We start from the raw sequence: 23111 nt of genomic DNA, 5'->3' as shown, positions 1-23111 counted from the left end.
AAAAGCAACTGTCTGAAATGCATGATTTTTTAAAACTTCTTTAATACTGTCACACTGTTGTTTAACACTTTTATACCTATTATGAGCCAGCTTCTGCCACCATCAAGAGATTTAGTTACCATTGATGGAGTGAGGTTCTGAAAGCTTTATTACACAGGCAAACTGCTGTAAGCCTTTTTTCACTCTCTCACATGACACAATTCCTTTCATTTAGCTCTGAAACTCAGCCAGAGACCAAAAATCACAGGGACAACAGAAAAGTACAATATTCACTAAGGAAAAAGGAACTGGTTACAATTGCCATCATTTTGAATCAATGTGCCTCAAAGAGAGACTCAGAAAGACTTTTGCATTTGTGCAGTCATGGTTCCTTTGTAACTGATACTGCATAAGCAATCAAAAAATTAAGGATTTAGATCAGTACAAGAAACGAAACCACCTCCTCCCTTCCTTTAACATCATGTAAGTAAAAAATTTAAACATGTAGCCACTAACATCTGGTTTATTAGAGGAAGAAGTATTTTCAGCAGTTATCTTACTACGTTCTTCTCCCTGACTTTTCACTAGTTGTCCACAAACATGTTTGCAAAAGGAATCAAAGGGAGAGAGGGGCAAGTAGGAAAAATACCTTCCTCAACACTTCTGTTCATTTTTGCTGCAAACACATGCAATAATGGCTAATAGCACAGCCTTACAGGCATGCAAACTTCTCACAGTAAGCATAAAGTCAGAGCTTAGTGCTTCATTCACATAGCTATAGCAAGCCATAGTCAGTACTGCATGATAAAAACCAGCAAGCCCTATAAGCAACCAGCAATGAAACAATGCTGAGAAAACATCCCATTCTGACCTCTTGTTTTTCACAGTATGGAAGCACAAATATTTTTGTAGAAGTCTTTTTAGCTGCTGATGAATTTAACACTTGAAGCCACCTTCAGTAACATTCCTTGCAATCTACACAACTCCTACTATAGATACATAAAAGCAATATATTGCATCTTTTGCTATATTCTGGGCATCTTTACACAACAGAAGAGCTTCACTGTTGCAACACTCACCTGTTTTACAGCTTTTTCCTATTTCCCTCTGATCCTGCGTGCTTCAAACTAATAAATGCAAGCCACGTCTTCAAACACTCTGCTTTCTCGCTGCACTGTTAATATACCAGAACAGCAATAGCAGCATGTTGCAACAACACTGAAAAAATGGAGGTCATTTCTTATGCCTGCAGAGCGCTCAGAAATAACAAATCATTTGTTTCTGCACTCTATCACATCGCAAATACAAAGTGTCAGGTCTTTGTAAGACCCTCTCAGCCAGATACAACAGGCACAAAAGGAATGAAGAATTAAATATGATCTATGAGTATGGTCATTTAGCCTCAGAAGAGGAACAATTATCAGTATATCTCCTCATTTAACAGAGAAGTTAATTTGGTAAATCTGTTCAAAAACCCAACGGCACAGACTTAATAAAATTAACAATCCTAACTGTAAATAAGAGACTAAAATCAGCTACATTTCACAAAATAAAGATGGCTTAAATTTAAGTTTTCTCACCAGCTCCATACATGCTGATGCTTTGTGAAAGAGAAAAACTTCCAAGACATTTGTATGTTTATCAACCACCCTATTCCCCTGAAGTCATGTAGGAGATATGCATTTGACATATTTCAAACAAGGATGAGTTGGTGTCACTCTGCCATGCAGAGTTTATTCAGCCTTATAGCTGACAATCTTCTGCACCAGTTCAAGGCCTGCAGAGATGTGAAACAAATCTAACTAGATTTGTTTTATAAAATGCTATGAACTGAACCAGGGAGAGGCCAAACCTCTTCATATCCAGCTGTGACCTCAGACTCAGAGGGACTCACAGGTGTTATTTAGGGCTTTAATGACATTAGAGAGGCTTACATAATCAGACACATACAAATACATCCACCCCCCTTTTACAGAAAAACCAGACCTGTGTTTTAGTAACAATGCTATGCTGAAAAGCTTGGAACATCAATGACTTTAGCAGTTACTTGTACAACACAAGCATATAGATTTTTGAAGTTTCTTGGAGGTACAATAGTAACTTGTCCAGATTAAGGCTTTCATTACATAGAACTGTTAAAGAAGAGTAGAAACTGCTATTATGAACTTCAGGGGAGTTGAGATGCATATCAGATTGTCTGCCACATGTAGGAAGATAAGGATCCCATCTCAATCATCAGGAGATAGAAGGAGCCATAGAAGTATCCCCCAGTTGCAGGAGCCAAGTACAAAGGAGAATATATAGCATTAATGAACAGCTTCTGCCAGATAGGGAGGCTGGGCTCAGGAGCTCTTTGTTCTGCAGTAGATATCTCACATTTGCATACTCCTGCCTGTGCTCATCAACTGCAAAACCAGGAGATTGTGATGGTAGAGAGAAGGAAAAACATGAAAGTGTGAGGTTCCCAAGCATACCACTGACATATCCAACTGGCCCACAGCAGAAACAATACAAGCCATATCATGATGAAGTGGATGGACCAGTATGGGAGAGATCCAACATGAGCTTCAGCCCTTGAGCTCTGCCAACAGTATGCCACAGTATCACTGCACCATGATGTTTCTGAGTCAGCAAAATTTAAGAAATAAGTCCACATTCACTCACACTCGCCTGTATTGAAACAAGTCAAAAATTTTTCCCCAGCCCGCTGACTAGTTTTTGCTGTTAGACACACACTCCAAGTCAAACAGCACAAAGCTTTGCCTAGATCCTTTCCCCTCACAATTTGCATAGAACAGCAATAACTGCCAGGCATATATACAACACACTAAAACTCAGCCCACTCTCAAGTCCTGTATGCTGGCATATAACAAAACCCACACACTCTACCCACACAGGCTAGCCCTAAGCAGCTGGCTGACTTTTTCTGCTTAGTAATGAATTGAGAGATAACAAGTCTCAGCAAACTAAGCAAGGTTTTTCACTCTCACCTCAGCAATCTGGAGCTCTATAGCTGTTCCTGTCAAATTCTAGTCACACAGATGACTATATTAAGATTTGGAGGTCAGAACAGGATAATGAAAAAGCATCCATGTGAAAACTGTTTCAATAGAGAACTGGCTTAGGTGAATCAAAGCCATAGAAGGCTGAACAATTAAATGGTTTCTCATAAAATACATTTCATTCTCAAACTGAACTACAGGACAGTATTCACATTCATAGGCTTGCCAAAAGCTGGAATATTTAGAAGATTAATTTAAAACATTTATTGTACTGAGAGGTTTGCAACAATGCAGCCATTGTAAATTAGTGAACATTCAATTCCATTAAATTGGCATACTTTCCCATTTTCTGGATAAGGTTTAAGTTTGCAAAGCAATTGAATCCAGCCCATCTCTTTCCTGCAGATCAAAAACAAAAACTTGGAATGTAAGGCATTGCACCTATAGGAAAACAGATCATACATTCCAATTCAGAGGACAGTGCAAAACCTTCTAAGGAGGAGCATTTCACTCTTTCAATAGTCTTCTGTTAAACTCAGCACTCCCTTCAATGTTTGCTATTCCCATAGAAATTCAAACAAAGTTTACCAAGACTACGAAAGCAGTATCAGGTACAACAACAGTCAAGTTTTCTTGGTTAAATTATAAGCCTCTCCTCCCTAAGTCATCTTGGGCTGGCACATTTTGCCTGAAACATAAGTCATCGTTCATAAAACTTCTTTCACTGAGACCTGTGACTACACTACTGGCATGGACAAATGCAAAATTATTTCAAAAAGTTTTACAGAGCACCTTCCAGATCCCAAATCTAATTTCAACTAAACATACAAGGAAAAGGTATCCCACACTAACTAAGATCAAAGTTACTAAAGCACTGGACTTGGGAGATGCAGATTCGTTTTCCTACTCAGGATTTCTCATAAAAACATGAGAAAGTCATAGTCTCTGCATCTCAGTTTTCCCATGAGCAAATTCAGACTAACAGCATTAATTCAGTTCAAGGCAAGATATGTTAAAAACAGATTGCACAGAACAGCATCAGAACAATCTATTTACAATAATGTCAGCCATTTTCTGGAGAAATAAGCCTTGTTTCTGGCCTGCAGCTCCTGAAAACAGCTATCAGACAGCCTAGAACGACAGACAAAACACATTGAACAACGTGCTCTGTTCAGTCATAAAGAGTGCTCAAATATGATTAAGACAAGTTGTATGGGAGCAGCAGGAGACATACAGGAAACAAAAATAAGCTGAAAAGCAAGCAACTTTCAGTGGACAAAAAAATCCTCTACATTTTGCTTTTCATGAACAAACAGCAGCAGTTCAGAAGACTCTTTACTTCCAGAGAAGTTATGGAACCTCTTGACAATTAAAACTTGTATTATTATTATTATTGTTATTACATACAGCCAGTAACAGGCTACCATTTATTATTGACTATTTTGAGTTGGTAACTGAAGTAAAAATAGTATATACATCAAATGGCACTGATATTACTGTGATTTCAGGCAATGAGTTTTCTGCAACTAGATTTCTTTATGAGGAAAGCCACAGAACTGACTGGAAATATAATTAAACCAGGGAACATGTTCTCCCAAGCTCTACTACTTGTCTGCATGTTAGCTAAGGCTCTTTGAAACATCTCTTCCTTTGAGTATTCACAGTGCTCACAGCAACTGAAGAGAGCTCTCAGTCTAAACAGTGACCTGTACAGAAGTCACAAGCAATATGCCCTACTGTTCTAAAATAGTAATTAAAAGATGGTTATACCTGAGGTTTAGTTTCCTCTTCGTCTTTATAATAGAAGAGTTGGTTTCCACGCAGCACAAACCACCGCTGCTGCCAGTTCTTCATAATGCTCCTCTGTTTCTTCAGCCAGCCACATTTCACCACACGTTCTTGAGGGCTAGGAGAAGAAGGTCTGGATGGAAGCCCAATCTGCTCACCCATCACCAAACTCTTTGATCGGGCTGAAAAAGAGTTTGCAAAGTAAAACAGTGAATTAAGGATAAGAGACTGAAGCTAATCTGTTCCATGCCTTCTTCTCAGGCAAGAACAGACCACTGTGTGCATTCTTCTTTCAACATATATTTACTTTCAAGGTGTATTTTGAAGTTCATGACAATGAAACAGAATAAACAACCTTTTGACACTACTCACCATAGCAATCTAAGAGGCACAATAACTCCACACCAAGGCTCACTGCTCACAGTACTCCTTTCTTCATAGAAAATCATCACTTCCCTCCAGCTCTACATCAGAACAACAGACTGGTCTCTCCAAAAGCAATATTTACTCAGTAAGGCTGACAGAAGAGAGGGCAAAAACAATATATTCTCATCCCATATACAGTTACTTACCAAAGTGGCTAGGCAGTGAAAAGAGCTGCCACAAGAAATTCAGAACACAGAAGGACTTAGAAAATAAGTCACATATAGATAACATAGCTATCCAGAGTGATTAAAATCACCTCAGACTCCCAGTCTCTGACCTTAAAGCAGAAAAGCACAATGTAAATAAAAGAGTCAAAATAGAGTGAAAAGTAAATCTTAGGAAAGGATTCAGAAGAAGAAAAGCCTGCTGCCCTTTCCCTCCTTTTCCATCCCATGTGCCTATATTAAAAATACTGAAGTTTGGGGCATATAAAGCCAGTGCATATTGATTATATATTGCAAGCCAGTCCTCTAGGATATAGAAGTTATATGATCCCTTAAGTCTACTTCCTTTGGATTCATGAAGTATTTTATTATAAGTTATTTATTATCCCAGGGCATTTCTCTTCATTACTACAAATGTGATCCTGTTCCTTTACATTGCCTACATACAGTGGATTTACAGCACAACTTACAACTCCCTAATACTTTCAAGAAAACTATAATAGGCTTTGTCTTGAGCCTCAGTTAAGGAATAAAAAAAAAAAAAATAAAAAATAAAAAAAAATAAAAAAAAAAAATCAGGATTCAACCTATAACTGTTTCCTGCTTCAAGTTCTTTTCAGTCTCACTCTTAAGAAATGATTAAAAAGTTGAGATAAGAGCTATTTAATAGTGTTATAGCTGTTTCAGATTATCTTTCCCTTATTTTGGCTTAAACAATTTGCTGAATTTAATCTGAACCCCTAGTTTCATGCTAGTGAAGTCTATCAGCAAACACAGTGTACACTAAAGAAACCTAGTATTGCTCAATCACTACTTCTACACACCCAAAGCAAACAACCTCAATATAGAATTCACTTAAAATCATGCTATAATGTATCCAGGCTTATTCTCAAGATTTACTCCCTGTAGTCTGAGCTCTAACAGGAAGAAGTCTTCATTCCAGCAAAACACAAAGAACCTCTTGTCCTCCACAAAGCTGCCCAACATCTTCATGCCTTCCTAGATCTTTCTGGAAGCACAGTGCCCTCTAGAAGAAGATTACTAAATTACCACTGACAACTTTACCTCTTCTATCACCTCCAACACAAAGTTGTTTTGTATGCGTGCAGTAAGAAAAGAGACTTTTCAAACTTTTAAATATCTATTGCAGAGATATATATGGATAATCCTGAAGGAAAAACCTTTTCCTCTGCTCAGGCCACATTCTACAAGGACCCAGCTGTCATTTGTGCCTATTGACAGTCCCAGACTCCTTTCCACGTTCAAGTTACATACCCTATTCCAAGAATGTGCCTTTGAAATTGGAACTCTGTGTTTCAGACAACATCTTAGCTATTAACCTAACCAATTACTCTGATAATACAAAAAGAAAAACACTCCAGTATCTCAGTCACCTCTATTCTAACACATGTAAGCAGACCAAGTCTGCGATTCCCAGCACCTTCCAATTTTTTTTTTTTATTTTTTTTATTTTTTTATTTTTTTAAACTTGAATAGTTAGACAAACTCTTTCCTTCCCCTACCAACAGAAGGTAATTTTAACTGGAAACTACCTTTATTTTATTACACACACACACACACACACACACAGAGAGAGAGACAAATACCCAATAAAAAGATACCATCAAGCTTTGATGTATCTCTCTTCTCTCATATACTCTTTGGCATTATTTTCCACAGCCTTCCCTAGTAGCATTTATTAAAGGGAAGAATTAATGCTTTCACAATCAGCCATATGGAGGACATGTACCCTCATTTTTTATTTTAAGCAGCATCACATATTAGTCAATTGCAATGGTTGTTAATTCTTCATGTTATCTTAGCTTTCCATTTCCTTAGAGCTTCTAATCGTGACTGTAATGGTTAATTTCATTATGGAAGTACTAAGCAATCTCATCTGTAAGTCAACAACATGGATCAGGGAGAAATTTGTGGAAGGATTTATAGCTAATAACCAGCATTGATGTTTTTATTGTGTGCTTCAGAGTACAATTGTATAGAAGTCAAAAGAAAGTTTTCACAGGAGCATGCTCTGCCCATATTACTGGGATCAAAATATCTGCTCTGATAACCCAATCCAGTTCATCAAGTCTCTCATTCTTAATGGTGGATATGTACTCCTTGCACTCATCTATTTAACAGAATTACTGAATAGCAAAGCATAAAGAAGAAAACAAATCAATAACGCCGACTCACACTCAGCAAATACTCCGCATGGTCTGGAGTTTTAATTGAGTAAAGCTTTTTCAGTAACTCCAGTTTAGAGTTACTTTTCACATTTTCACAAATTGATTATTGATTCAGCCACACAGAAAAGCTCTATACAGAAAATCAGCACAAAAAGAATTCAAGCACCCTCCGGAAAAGCTGCTTAGCATTTACTTAATACAGGGCAGCAGTACTGAAATGCCAACTGCAGGACATACCTGCTCAGATGCAGGGAAGTGAACAGTTACCACAGATCAAGATTACAACAGACCACGTATGCCTATACCTCCACTGTTCCATAGCTGGTACCCACCAACAAGAAGCCAAGCATCTTTGAGGAATGACACATCATTAAATAGCAAGAATCAGAACTGAAAATTCTTGCACAACTGGAAGTGACACTGGCATATGGATGTTCTCATATCTAGATGAAATGGGAAGAAGGACTATGAGCAGAGACAGTCAGATAACAAACAACATCAGCTGTTTCAACACTTGGGATACACCAAACAAGCTCCACATCCAAAATCCTACACTTGATTGTCATATCTTTAATTTGAAACTCAAGGATTACCCCAAGGAGTGGATTGACCAAGTCAGAGACAAGATGCTGTTCCTTATGGAGACAGGAATCTTTATTCCCATCTCAACTTGGAGCTATTTAAGGCTACTTTTTGTCTGTCTCTTCCCATTAATAGAACACAATGGACTCTCTACAAAGAGTTCCTCTGCAATTCAGACCTGCATCTCAGCAATATGCAAATTAGTGCTTTCTCATGACCTCCACTGTCTACATCTTAAACATGCATCTAAGCAGAGATATCTTCCTCTGCTACAGTTCATTTTTATCCACATCATCCCCATTTCCTGAGCTCAATCCTGCCTAAAGCATTCAATAATCTCTTCTGCTCCCCTTTCCCTGCTCACAGCTCTGAACTCCTACTACAGATTTAAACAGCCAATGAGAACCTACTTAATCAGGAACATCAAAATCCATCAAATCAATGCAATTCAATACCATTTAAAGCTCTGGTTCTTTGAAGTTTCATAGGCAGCTAGACTAAATCAGTACAGCCATTATAATCAATTCTGATTGACCACCTGTCCTCCAGCACAGACACTTAACTCTAGTGCTCTTTCATCCTAATGACAGTGACACCACATTATTTCTGATATAGTCTTTGTTTAAAATACTAGTCGTAAAAGGAAGAGAACTCATACTGTAGTTGTAGTCAATGTTGCCTGTTCATTAATATACTGTTTGAATAAAAAGGATGCACTAGTGCCACGATATTGCATTTCCTTCCAAAGAAGCTGGGAAAAATTATTCCCTTCATATTTGTTTTCTGTCTCTAGCATACATCTATGTTTGCATTTGATTGCAAAGATACCACAGCCAATCAGCACAAAAGAATCCAAGACATTTCCAAAACAATTTGAGAATTTATCATCTTAAAATACAACAAAAATTAAAGGCAGAATGCTTATTAGGGATCAGACCTACGCAACTAGAAAAAAAGTTTAAATAAACTGGCAATGACTTTATTATTCCCTGAAGCCAAATAGAGTAGCAATCTGTACAGAACCATCAGGTTGCTACACAGCCAAGCATTCACCCACATTTTGTGGCAAATATATTAAGTTTATATAGGACATATATTAAATTCAGACATAGTACCCTAAAAGCAGAACATGACTAAGGCCAAGACAAGGTGCTATGTTATACCACCTTTCTTCAATTTGTTGTGAAGCCTAACACAATCTCACATCACCAAAATGGACTCCAAGAAAGATGGACTCAAACTACAGCCTGCACATACCTTGAACAAAACAAAGCCTGCCAAAGAGTGCCAGCTGCACAACAGACAGGCTGCAGTCAGGGTCTGGTGAGTAGACCCAACCACAAAGGGCTCAGAGATTAGCCAGTATAAAACAGAGAGCCCGTACAACACAAATGTCAGCATCATAGTGGTGGAAAAATTAAGAACTGCATTACATCCACCTGGGACTGCAGCATCTCCCCAGACGTTTCCAGACATAACTGGCACAACTAAAAACCTCAGATAAAATAGAAAAGCTCAGACATCCTACTTTCCACGAATGCACTGTAAAATGTTCCATAGCACATACTTGGTTTGTTAAGTTATGCCAGCAGTAAGAATATGATAAAGAAACTCACTGTTCAGTAGCCCAACTTCTTTGATAACAGGGAAAGAGAAGGGAACTGCACGCGAACCAAGGAGTTATAAGAATCAGGTTGTATAAATTTTACATTCCAGCACATTTTAAAAGGTACACATCCTGGCAGAACAGGAGGCGAGATTTCTCACTAGCTAGCAGGTTAGGACACCCACACAACACTGTGTACATAACACCATCAGGTACCAAAAACTGTGCAGAACCGCAATGCCATGAACTCAGGCTTCTTTCAAGGTTTACTAGCTCAGGCAGAACAACACTCAAATTTATATATATTTATATAATAAATAATAATATATATTTATTATATTTATGTAGCTTTTCCAGAGCCAGAGTTAGCTCAGAGCTGATGCATGCATGTTCAATTCAGCAATTTCTTTGTCAAATGTGTTCCCATATTCCCACTTTCCACCTATATTACTGATTTATAGAACACTATCAGAATCCAATAAGGCAAGACACACACTAGCTTGATGGTAGTTACATGAAGGAATTAGTCTTGAGTAGCATTCAAAATAACCATGACATTTCACCACCTTGCAAGTGGATATCTGTTTCCAAAGCATCTCATTAATCCAAAATATTTACTTACATAGACGTCCCTATGAAGACAACCCATAAAATCTCTCTGTTGACCCAGAAGTTGAGACTGAGGACAGAGGCATACACTCCACAGAACAGACGGTAGATGCTTTTGGTAACAGAGACCATTATTACAAACTAAGTTTTCAATGATGAGTCATTAAGTCTTAGCTGTTGCACCCATTTATTATTGCTCTTAGCATACATGGATTAGCAGCCCAGCCACATCTGTAAATAGCAAATAAGAATGCAAATAGGACATGTCAGTTAAGAGCTTGTACAGAGAAAACTCAGTACAAGGAAGAAAGACATCATCCACTTAGCACACTAACTGCTGCCCCTTCAGCCTTCAACAGATTATACAGTATTGAGAGTATAATGGTTAGGCTTTCCTTTCAATGCCTGCTGCCGATTGTGCAGCAATATGTACTCTGTAAAAGAATGCACAAAAAACAGTACAACCATTAGAATTTACCTTTCACTCTCCCAAGTTTTTCTTAGTTAACACCGGCATCCTTTCCCAGAAATAGGCGGATGAAGAAGTTTGGTGTAGTAAGACATTTAGCATAGACTTGGTCAAGCCAGTGACACAAGAAGCAATACTTTGTACTTCTCAGGCAAGGTTACAGAGCCACAAGCTCCTGCTATTAAGTCAACACCAGTCACTCACATAGCACTTACAAACTTCATTTTTTAAGTTCTGAAAGAGACTGGCTAGCTCGCCAGTTTGTTACAGATGTCAACCTATCTCAGTAGATGGAAGGGTCAGGTCAGCTTCATTATCAAGAGATACAATGACTTTATTTCTTACCTTTTTTTCTGAAAAAAGCAAAGTGTAGGATTCTTCTTCTTAGTAATCAATTAAACCCTGCAGTCGGTACATCAGAGCCCCAAATTCAACCTGCTGTGCCCTTTGTTATTGCAAGGATGAGTTATGGACCACTGATAGGCAGTCTAAGTACAGAAACCTGTTCCCAGCAAAACTCCATTTTAATGTTCAGGTCTGCACCATGCTGTGATAATTCCCAATAGAACCAGTACAGACTGTTCAGAGGACAAAAGAGCACTAAGATTATATGCATTTGCTGAGTCACTTTAAAGCATGCCCCTATTGTTAAAAGGCACTACAAGTCTATAGCAACGCCAAGCACAAGCTCTCTGCTCACAGGGAACTTTGGAAGCATCTCTTGAAAACCATTCATCATCTCCATCTGGTTAGCTATAACTGCCTACTTGACAAGCTCTGTTTAACTCACATCCCACTGCTGGCAAAGCTCTGTAATTCCTTGGGCAAACATGCTGAGCTGCAGCTCGCTGTTTCCACAAGAGTGAAGTTTTACTCCCTTCTTTCTATACCCACACTCCTATTCCTTTTTATCCACCCACGTTACGTTTCTACACTTCACCAACAAGCTCAGGTCTTTCTATAGGAACAGTTACTCCCTGGAATGCCAGGAAGCGATCTCAGATTTTTCTCTCCCTACAATTTTAGTAAGACAAATCAGTCAGAGAAGGATGCCCCATCACTGAAAGCATTCAAGGCAAATCTGGATGTGGCTCTGAACAGCCTAGTCTAGTGGTTGGCAACCATGCCCACAGCATGGGGGCTGAAACTAGATGATCTTTAAGGTCCTTTTCAATCCAGGCCATTCTATGATTACAGAAGACTGTATAAATAGATTGTGTCCTCCCTACAACCAGTGAAAATAATGTGATGTCCAACTCTCACAACCTTGCACAGCTCACACTGCAATGTCCTGCCTACCCCACATCATCATGGCAGTGGCTACGCAGCACCAACTGAACATTACTGCACTATTAACCATACCTGGGCTGAAACCAGGGCATAAGGAAGGCACAGTGCAGGGCTAACTTGAAATATGGTAGATAATTTTAAGAATTTTGATTCACTGGCTGTCCTGTGACCGGCAAAAAAAAAAAAAAAAAAAAAAAAAAGATAAATTTTTTTTTTTATTATTTATTTTTTAAAATTTTTAAAATTTAAAAAAAAAAAAATAAATCAATTTTCTGTATGTTTGCAACTCCACTTTCATTCAACATAAATACATTTTTCTAAGTGTGCATAGAGTTGCAATCAGACATTCAGCTCAAAAACCTAATCATGTCTCTTCAACAGTCTTGTATAAAAGAAAGATATCCTCACTTCACAGTCACACCCTATGTCACTGCTTTTGGCAGTATGCACATTTGTGAACAACTACTGTCAAGGATGAAACACAGGTAAAGCAGAATTTCCTAAAAAATTTCTGACGAGCACCTTAAGAACTCACTATGAATTGCAACCACTTCAATCAAACCAGACTAATGCATTAGTTTCACAAAAACAAGGTTTTACATTTTTATTTTTTTTACTACTTTAATAAAAAGCAGTAAGTAACAAAATTTATTAAGTATATTATATATTCTACAAAGGCTATTCCAAAAGTGATGCCTCCATACCATTTTGTCACTGCACAATAGATGGCAGTAGAGGGGCAGTCTGACAAAATGGCATCTGATATGCAAGCACATGTGAAACAAAGGTGCAGAATTGAATTCCTCCACGTGGAAAAATGGCCCCTACTGACACTTGCCAAACATTTATGGAGACAGAACACTGAATTTGAGTACAGTGAATGGTATGTTTTAGCACTCCACTGGTACAGGTTTTCACAAGCATGGCATGCAGACTCTTGTTCATAACAGGTGAAAATGCACAGCTAACGTGGTGACTACATGGAAAAATAATGTTCTCTATCTGACAATTTATTTGCTCTATCAAGCAGAGTTACTGTGCTCTTTGCATCTGTTTTGGTTTTCACAAAGTCAAAGAGGAGGTACAACTTTCAGAGCAACTTACATACATGCAGCCCAAGACAATTCCTCTTCACTCAAGGTGGTCCAGGCAAGCCAAAAGGTTGAACACCCATGAGTGAAAGCCTCTGATAATCCTCCCAGTGAGTGTGGCTTTAAGACTTTAAAAGCTTGTAGCAGACTGAGCTGCTAACAAAATGTTCTCATCATAACACCCATATTTTAGCAAAAACCATACCACAAACTTGTCCAGCACCAAGCACTGTGGAATCAAGGCTGTAGCTCCTCAGCACTACAGATACAGCACACAGGTCTGCTGCAGCATAACAGCTCAAGCTATACATATACTCCTCATTTCCCTGTGTTTATTACATATTTGCTACCTGTGACACACAAAGCACGTGATCCACATTATTGAGATACCACAGTAGGTGCCACCATGGCTGTTACCCTAACCAACTAGAATTATTTGTCTGTCACACTCTGTAAGACTCTCCCAAAATTATTTGGAACTGAAAAATACTAAGAGATATTTGTAGAGATACAAAACACTTCATGAGGACTTCTTCGTTGGCAACTGGCAGTAACACTGAAATAACAACATTGCCCAGCCACTTTCAGTAGTAAAGCCTCCCAAGATTCCTCCATAACTTTATATTCCTCATTTATCTCACCCCAACATCGAGTAAGTATTAATCCCTAAACAGTTCTTAGGGAATTACACCAACAGTGCAGTGTACCTGTTTCAACACTCATTGCACCTGTTTTCAGTGCACAAACAGTGCCTATTTCCCTCTCTGTACAACTCAGTGGCTTGACTTAGTGGCAAGTTTACTGATTTTGGGGACAATAATAGAAATCTAGCAATTCTTACCACCACATCTCACGCTGGGCATAAGTACCTCACTCAAATTATTCAGCTGTGTCTATAACAAGATATCACTAGTTAGAGTCATAGAATGGCCTGGGTTAAAAAGGACGACAATTATCATCTAGTTTCAACCCCCTGCTGTGTGCAGGGCCACCAACCACCAGACCAGGCTGCCCAGAGCCACATCCAGCCTGGCCTTGAATGCCTCCAAGGATGGGGCATCCACAACCTCCTTGGGGAACCTGTTCCAGTGCATCATCACCGTCAGTGTGAAAAACTTCCTCCTAATATCTTATCTAAACCTGGCCTGTCTCAGTTCAAAACCATTCCCCCTTGTCCTATACTATGCACCCTTGTGAACAGCCATTTCCCCTCCTGTTTATATGCTCCCTTCAAGTACTGGAAGACCACAATGAAGTCTTCCCATAGCCTTCTCTTCTCCAAGTCAAACAATCTCAGTTCCCTCAACCTCTTCTGATATGAGAGGTGCTCCAGCCCTCTGATCATCTTAGTGGCCCTCCTCTGGACCCACTTCAAGAGCTACATGTCCTCCCAGGCCTGGGGCCCCCAGTACAGGACACAGTACTTCAGATGGGGCCTCACAAGAGCTGAGTAGAGGGGGACAATCACCTCCCTCTTCTTTCTGGCCACCCCTTTTTGAATGCAGCCCAGAACACAATTGGCCTTCTGGGCTGCAAGCTCACACTGCTGGCTTATGCCCAGCTTCTTGTCTACCAGGATCACCAAGTCCTTCTCTGCAGGGCTGCTCCAGATCTTCCCCCAGTTTGTATAAATACCTGGGATTGCCCTGACCCAAGTGCAGCACCCTGCACTTGGCCTTATTGAATCCCATTAGGTTTTCATGGGCCCACTTCTCCAGCCTGTCCTGGTACCCTTGGATGGCTTCCCTTCCTATTCCTAATTAAGGTAAAGGTGGTTCCTACTAAACTGGAAGTCCACAAGGGGTATGCATTCAGGTATGAAATCCTTTACCTACAGTTCTCCCAGAGAAGTCATGATAGATCCCATCTTTACTTCTGTAGCATTATCAGTTCACCTTAGAACCACTGTATGAAGCTTCCTTGACATTTAGCTTATACAACATAGATTTGTTGGTTTTTTGTTGTTATGAACTTCAGTACAAATTCAAAAAAGACAATTATCTGACTGAAGCACAAATAACTTTAATCACATGAACTAAGAGAAAAGATGCTCCAAGGAACTTTTTTTCACCTCCGAAGAATAGCTCTCACCTCCTCTTTTTAGTTCATTAAGGTCAATTTACTCTTTTGGTCATACAGAGAAGCAGTCACACAGTGGAAGGAATACACATTAGAAAAGACACTTTGCATTAGTTTTCCTCCTCCATATTAGTTTTAAAAAACTTGAACACATGCAGACCTAGGCAAGGATCCTTTCTTCCTCCCGCTTACCAGATGGCTCTTACTGTAGACTTGTTAAGGGGTTTCCCCACCACCAGAGTGTGGGAGGACCTACATCATTGCCTCAAATTACCTTTGCCTAACATACAGAACTGAAAAAAGCAAGTACTGTTTGTACTACCATGCTTGCCTTGTAGTTACCATGAGGCCTTGCAATTAAGAAATACATTTACATAAGCACTGGAAGTAGCAGGTGACAGCCCTCTCAGGAGGGAGGTACTAGCTTTTTTTTAATGCTTTTAAGTGTGCTCTTTGCCACACTGCACTCACCCAACAGATGTTTTACAACTAATTTAGGATATGACTTTTTCAGTTTTAATATTTAATTTCCGCCTCACATTGTCTCCCCTCAGCAGCATCCCTTTCTTTACAAGGCAAAACCATGGTTCATTATTTCAAATTCAGACCACCTGTGCCTAATAAGCCTGAAGAATTTCAAGGTGTTTCCTGAGAAGAATGGTCTCCTGCTTGAGCCTTCAGGCCAGGACAGAAAGCTTTAGCTGTAGCACTTCAGGTCACACTGTGAACCCCATATGGAAAGAGATGCGCACCTCAACACAGGGATTACCTCTTTGAACACCCTGAGTCCTTCTTAATAAAACATGCCACTGAGTAGTAGCAGGTAGCTAAATATCCCTCTGGAGTTAAACCACAAACCTGTATGTGCATATCATCACTGAACCAGATATAAATGCTTGGGAGACCTGTGTCTCTGCTGTTAAACGCCCCAAGCTCTACTCTCCAGCTTGGGTCTAATCCTTCCTCTGCCCCTGTGGCACCCACAAGCTGTTGCTGAGCATCACACCAGGCTCCAACCCCGATGCACCCCTCAGCAGCCCCTCTACTATTTTCTCAGTATTTTAAGCTCAACTCAGAAACGTCACCTCACGTTTCTCCAAAACAGAGAAAGCCCAGATCCACACCACAGGCAGAACTGACTCCCACAACATCTCACAGAGTCCTTCCTGCAAAAGCTTACAAAACATGGATCATGAATGAAATCCCATTTCCCAGCACTTCATGCCAGCCCTTCACCCACATACCTCTCTGGAGTACAGCTCCCAAAACTACCTCTCCTGTCCCAAAAGACTGCTCTTTTAAGGAAGAGCTGCAGCATGCCTCCTCCTTGCAGCCAGGCTTCTCCTATAATGGTGGCTCTCCCACACCAGCTGCAGCTGGTCACAGTGATTGCAGGAAGGTGTGCTCCCAGCTGTGTTGGTGGGCTCTCAGGAGCTAAGGGAAGCATTTGGGGGAGTTCAGAGCTTCAGGGCTGATTACTTTGGTTGCAGGAGTTGCTGGGTGTTATCACTTGTTTGGTAAGCTGGTAAGCTGGAGGTGCCAAGGTGCTGGCCTCCCACACGCTTGGGATAGCTGTATGCAACATCAGCTCAAAGCAGAGCTGCTGAGTGGGGCTGTGGAGGACTCTGAGCTCCTCTTTGCAAAGCTGAGAGGCTGCAGCTGTGAAACTGTGGTTTGGTGAAGGGGACTACAAGTGCAGCAGTTCTCCTTTTCTGCCTTTCACTGGTCAGGGAAACAAGAGCTCTCTGCACAGCATGATTTTGAAGAGGGCACAGCCTGAAGAGCCTGCACCTGGCAGTCCCTGAGGCCTAGGGCTTGCTCAGCACTATGGCTCTGGCACCTGTGTAGAGAAATCACTAACATGGCAGGAGTTGAGGGGCTAGATATCTCCAGTTCTGCATGTACACCAGAAGAAAATAGAAATACTACACTGAACTGCTGTGCACAGGATAGCAGGATTGCCTTCTCTTTGTGGAGAACTCAGAGGAAAGCTAGAAGCTGGAGGGTTGGTACGTCAGCAAACAGAATCCAGAGTGCACTTGAGACTGTTCAGCTGCTTCCGGGCCCTTATGAAATATATTTACTTCACTGTTCCTTTTATCTCTGCCATATTTTAGTTCATAAACTGAGTTTCAAGCTTTTTTTTTTTGTTGAAATCTCCTTTAACCACTTTCTGTCATTCCCTTGTTGGGTCTCTCCTCATCTTCGCTCACTGTACAGACTGTCCTGCTATTTGTGCCTGCTACTGGGACTATGTTGTTGATAGTTAGATAAAGTCTAACCCCTTTAACCCAAAGCATGTCAGTGATACTGAAGGACTACTAACTGGCTAGGCCAAGTATGATTTTGGATAAGCACCATCTTCTGACAGAAACAGACATAATTACTTTCAGTGTACTAAAAATGCCCTTGTCATTTTTCCATGAGTGTTAAAGATCATCAAAATTTATTCTTAAGCCTGACATACCAATGCTAGATTAGAACTTCTGAAAGCCTTCTGCTGCGATTACAACAGCCTTGAAGAAGTGATTAATAATTTAATTTCCCTTAGACAAGAAATTTCTAAAGGTATGACCCCGACCACTCCAAGTTTCTAGTACAGAGAAAGTTCCTGCAGGCAAACCCAATTTTATACCAGTATGCTAATTCTATTAACCTGTTGCCCTCCATCTGCTCAAGAAGTAAGGCTCCAAGTTTGCATTCAGACATCTAAGCCCTTCTTAGCTGGTGAGTTCTTATGGCATTAGATGTGCTTGGATGACAGAAAATGTCCAGTGAAAAGCTGCTGAATAAGAAAGGATTCCTTAAAATCCTTTCGCATTCCTTAAAAAATTCCTTAAAGATTCCTTTAAAAATTCCTTATTTTTTCCATAGTACACTAAACTTTGGGAAGTTGAAACAAGCCCCAGTTCTGCTTTTAACTTTCTTTAGTTCAGAGTGTAAATTTTTAAGTGTGAAATGTATCATGTGTAAAGGTAAATCCATTATGAATTGTGAAGTTTTAAGATATAGCTGTGAAGTTGTGGCCACTTAAGTAATGGAATGACGTAAAATAGATTGTCGGAGTCAAATGTGTTTTGACACACCTTTCTGCTTTCAAATCTGTCTGGATTCAGCCAACCAGCTCCAAAATTATTAGGATGGAAATTGACAGACAGATCATACAATCATGCATTCTTACTGCCATAAAAAAGCTGTTAAAGCGTAGGGTTATTCATGCTCCTGTAATCAAAAACACCTCACTTCCATTAAAAATATGACACCATTGCAAAATCACTGAATATTCAAAGCTACCAGTCCTCACTGCAGACACATGAAGCTTACTTTGTACACATGCACACTTCCAAAGGGGTGTAATAATACTTAACCCTCTAAAGTTCCTCCTGGCAAGATTACTTACATCACTATTAGAAATGTTTTATGTATGCTAAAGCCCACTTTCCATTAAAATTGGATTATGATGAGTTTGAGAGAAGGAAAAAAGAATGAGAGAATGCTGTTCTACTACACGAATGTTGGAAGATATCTGAAGAAAAAGTCTGCCCACAGCAGGCTAGCTAGCCAAGATGTGCCCCATCATCTTTTCTAGTCTTAATAGATGCATGAATGTGCAGCCAAACAGAGATATTTGATCAGAAGTGCAGACAATTCCATCATGTCAGGCACTCACGAGAACAAAGTCCCAGTGAGAAGGGGTTTATTCTTTGTGCCTATACAGCTGTGACAGCCTGTGCTGAAAACAGGAATAATGCAAGGAACCTATCATGTCAGCAGGCTAACCTTGTTATAGAGGGCAGCCCCATAACACCTGTTGAAGAACAGATGCACAAGCTTGTTGTGAAGTCTGGCTTTTAAATAGACATTTCTTTGTCCATTTAAATGCAACTCTCAGTTATAACCTATTAAGAATTTCCAAGCCAACAAGCAAATGCTTTGCTTCATTTTTTTCTGAATTGTAAGGAGAAATAAAAAAAAAAAAAGCATTTCTTGAGACAGAAGGAGTCTGAAAGCTGCTTTTCATGCTCTTGCACACTTAAAAGTTCCCTTGCCTCTGGAAGACAGCGTTTCTGTGGAGCATCATGGTAAGTGACAGGAAAGAATGTGAAGATAAGAGATTTTTCTACTGTAGTCACTTCTTTCACAATCTTGGACTCAGTCAACTGCTGTACATAAGCCACTGTATATGAAAACATAATGCAAAAGCCATTCAGGTCTAACCAGGATGAATGCTTTTGCAGAAGGCTCATTTAGGCACATTAAGATTTTCAGTCTGTGAGATTTTATGCCTTTCTAGGCATTATGAAAACAATCTACCCTTTGAATGCATGCGTCTGAGTTATAGATGCTGATGGAATGGCAAGCTCCACATTATACTGACAGTTACCTCTAGTAAAGCAAATTACCTTTGTTCTCTACTGCACCTTTCGGCGATATTAAGATCTACACCCCAGATGTCAGGCTGAAGTCCAGACTCAACACTTTGAAAAGACTTTGTCCTTAAACCCAGGACCTACTTGCATAGATGCAGGGAACCCGAAGCAAACGCAGACATGGTTGCTTTACCAATTCAAGCACAATAAATTTACCAAATGCATCTCTAGGTTCAGTTAATTTTTGACACCCACCACACCCAAGTGAACCCACAGTTTGTATCCAGAGCATCCTTCCCCATTCCCTTCTCTTTATTCTGTCTGCCTGCAGAAATCACACTGCCTCCCTTACAAGACTTTGTCCTCACTGGCAGAGCTAACAGCTTGCCTCTAATTTGCAGTAAGCAAAGCTCAAGCGGCATCTTGCAGATCTCCAGACCTTGCTGATGCATACTGCCAGCAAAAGATGCTCACAGCCCCTTTCAGTACTTTATTTACCCACCCTTTGCTACATGAATATTCATTAACAATCCCAACCAAGAGTCCAGGGAGTGTTAACTACCATTTTACATTCACATCTGTCTTGCAAGATGGAACACTTACCTTCAAGAGTAATTCAGCATCTTCAGCACTCTTTATTCACGGCTCCTGTGAATAAGAGCTATGGAAAAGCCTTGCAGGACTAGGCCCTGCTTGGTAAGCACTGAAATAGCTTGCCAATGCTTCACCAAGGCATTGTAGAAGTAGGAAAATTCCTTAAGTTTCAAAAGGTGTCAAGACAACTCTTCCTGTGAGTTGTAAATTCATTTAGAAATAAACTTACCACTGCACAATTAATGAACTAAACATATACTGCTATAAGTTGAAATTGAATCACAAAGGCATGCTACAGTTTGTCCCCTGAGCATCAGTAATCCACAGCAATTTAGGATACCTGCCCCATAAACAGACTACAATATATATTTTTCTTCTTGATTAATTAAAGAATGTGAAAGCACAGCACATAGTTTTGAAAGTTTGTGTACCCTGTCCTGCCAGAGTTCCTGTACCATTTTAGTCTCATGAGCTAGCAATTGCTTCACCACAATATTAATAACACAGGAATGCTAGATAGATATTAAATACGTTGAAGACTGGAAGATGATGCACATCTTCGAAGGGAAATGGCAAAGTGGCAGCACCTACAAAAGATCTGCTGAACTTATAGAAAATCATGCAGCTTAAATAGAAGTACATATGAATTCATCGTGAGTGAGACTGTACATATACAATCCAGATGGCAGGAAGCCATCTAAGATACTGCTATTTAAAAGGCTGTCGGTAATTAAGGAGTAATCAGAGTGAAACATCACTTTTACACACATGACCTGATGTGATATTCTGCTGAAAGAATCTGTTTCAGAACCACAGTAGCTGGAACCACTGGCACTTTACTATTTTATTACACTGACGTGGCTGAAGAAAAACCAAATCCTTACATACTCTTCTGACTGTATCTGCTTTAGCTCTGAAATTACATTAATCTGGTTCTGTTTCTGATGGGCAGGAAGATATCCTCCTGAGACTGCCATTAGGCTGTGAACAGCAATGATGCTCAACAAATGCCATGTCAAGCGAGGAGCTGGTGCTGCAGCAGGAAATCACACAGTACTCAGTACTTCCCCCGCCACAGCATCACCTCCAGGAGAGCCAGCATAGAGGCACTCATTGTGCCCAGCTCTACCTGGTCACTTTACAAATACCACACTACATCTTACAGGTATGAATGATTGCTTTAAGCAGCTGCAGCAAACCCAGGGCAGGTTTTCCTTCCTTCCTTTGTTTTTGCCAGCAGCTCGCACTGATCTACTTTCCCCACCTTCTGCTTCCTGCCCTGTAGGAATTGAACAAACTGCTTCTCCAACATGCCGCAGGTGAACTTGTCACACCTGTCTCCAACCTCTATCAAGAATTTCAGCATTAGGAACACAACATCGACAATAACCACGGGGGTATGAAAACTCCATCAAGTCCCACAATGGAATTCAATTTTTGAATTACCCCTGCTGTGCTGCCCTGTCATTGCAGACGGCTCCGGCGGACAGGTCCCTCCCCTCTTACCCTTTATTTCCCCCAGCCCTCCCCTCGATCAGCGGGATGCCCGGGAAGCGTCCCCCCCCCTCGCCTGACGGACTCACCTCTCCTGGCCTGCCGGATCCTGGGGCTCAGCATGCTCCCGCCCAGCCACCGCCCCGCGCATCGCCCGCCGTTCTCCGCCGCTCCACTCCCAGCTCTGCCTCGGGGGCGACGCTTCACGTGGGGCTAAATAAACCGTTATGCATTATTTATCTGGCCTCGAATTAATTCCCATCCAAACTAAGCATTAAGTGCCTCAGTAATTACTGCCGATAAATCTCTAGCACGTAGACACGAAGGCTGGACCTGGCTCCTCCTGCTAATTGGCCGTTCATCAGTGTTATTAATATGCCTCTTTCAGAGAGCAGTGCTGATCCTGCATCCCCCCCTCTGCATCTTCGCTCTGTCGCGCTCCACAGACACTTCGATTCGACAAGCATTGAGAGCTGAATGTCTCCCAGACTGAGCGAGGAGAAATAAGGGCACAAAGCACATGCCGAAGAGCTTGCGCATCTGGTAAGGTGGTGCCTCAGAAGAAATACAAATTGTGCTGGTCAATAGGGCAGAGGCGTGCTGGGTTGCTTCTGAGCTGCCTTCAGGCAGCACACTGGCTGCAGCCCTTCTGGGTAGGGATTCTGTTGAGAGCCAGGGAGCTGACAGAAACGACAGTTAATGCAGGGAAGAAAAATAGCTCTTCCCTGCATTGGTGGGATGGGTACAAGGCAAAGATACCTACTGATCCTTCATCAGTTTTTGTATTCCTTGCTAAGGTCTCCTTCACCTCAACTTGGGTAGAAGGCAAAGTTCGCAGTTCAGAAGGCAAAAAAAAAAAAAACAACCAAACAAACAAAAAAAAACAGTTGATGAAATAGTTACATACTGCTAATTAGTATGCATAAGCTATAAATTGATAGTTGGATAATAATTGAACTCAACTGACACATCCTGCCCTTAGGCTGTTCATAGCCTAATCACTTCCTGACAATCCTTATCTCTTGTGTAGTATGCCTTTCTGCAGTATGGGTAAATATCTCCCTGGCAAGTGCATACCCTGCAGGTTTGCATTGCTGAGTTGCATTGACAAAAAGCATCTGAGATTGGCAACTTGCTGTTTTGGAAAGAAGATTCATCACATCTTGGATCTTGAATACTGGCCATATTGTATCTCTAATAGTGAAAGAGGTTCTCTGGCCATCCATATAGACTTTACTTCCCAGTTTGCAGGCTGCAGCAGTGGCTAAGATGCTTTGGACCCTTTCCTGCTTGTATCAAGTGTTGATCAAATGTAAATTCGTTTGAGTTAATGACTGTTATTTCAGATTTACATGCTGCTGAGATGGAATGTGAACAGG

General features: G+C 40.6%; 1 protein-coding gene across 2 annotated transcripts in view; it reads right to left on the bottom strand.

The window, feature by feature from the left end:
- ARHGAP22 (Rho GTPase activating protein 22) overlaps positions 1–21873 on the bottom strand; it is a 141390-nt gene extending 119517 nt beyond the window's left edge. For both annotated transcript variants that reach the window (XM_042818618.1, XM_042818619.1), the window contains exons 1-2: positions 21822–21873; positions 4752–4951 (exon numbers count right to left, since the gene is read on the bottom strand). In XM_042818618.1, the coding sequence (XP_042674552.1) occupies positions 4752–4951; positions 21822–21855 (234 nt within the window). In that variant the 5' untranslated portion in view covers positions 21856–21873. The remainder of the gene's footprint in view (positions 1–4751; positions 4952–21821) is intronic.
- Between the last annotated feature and the right edge of the window lie 1238 nt (positions 21874–23111).

The sequence above is a fragment of the Centrocercus urophasianus genome, unplaced genomic scaffold, assembly GCF_019232065.1.
Source record: "Centrocercus urophasianus isolate 14NV4802_14NV808 unplaced genomic scaffold, USGS_Curo_1.0 seq_17, whole genome shotgun sequence".
Lineage (NCBI taxonomy): Eukaryota > Metazoa > Chordata > Aves > Galliformes > Phasianidae > Centrocercus > Centrocercus urophasianus.
The sequence above is the reverse complement of the archived record's forward strand: the minus strand, read 5'-3'. Positions and strand labels throughout refer to the sequence as shown.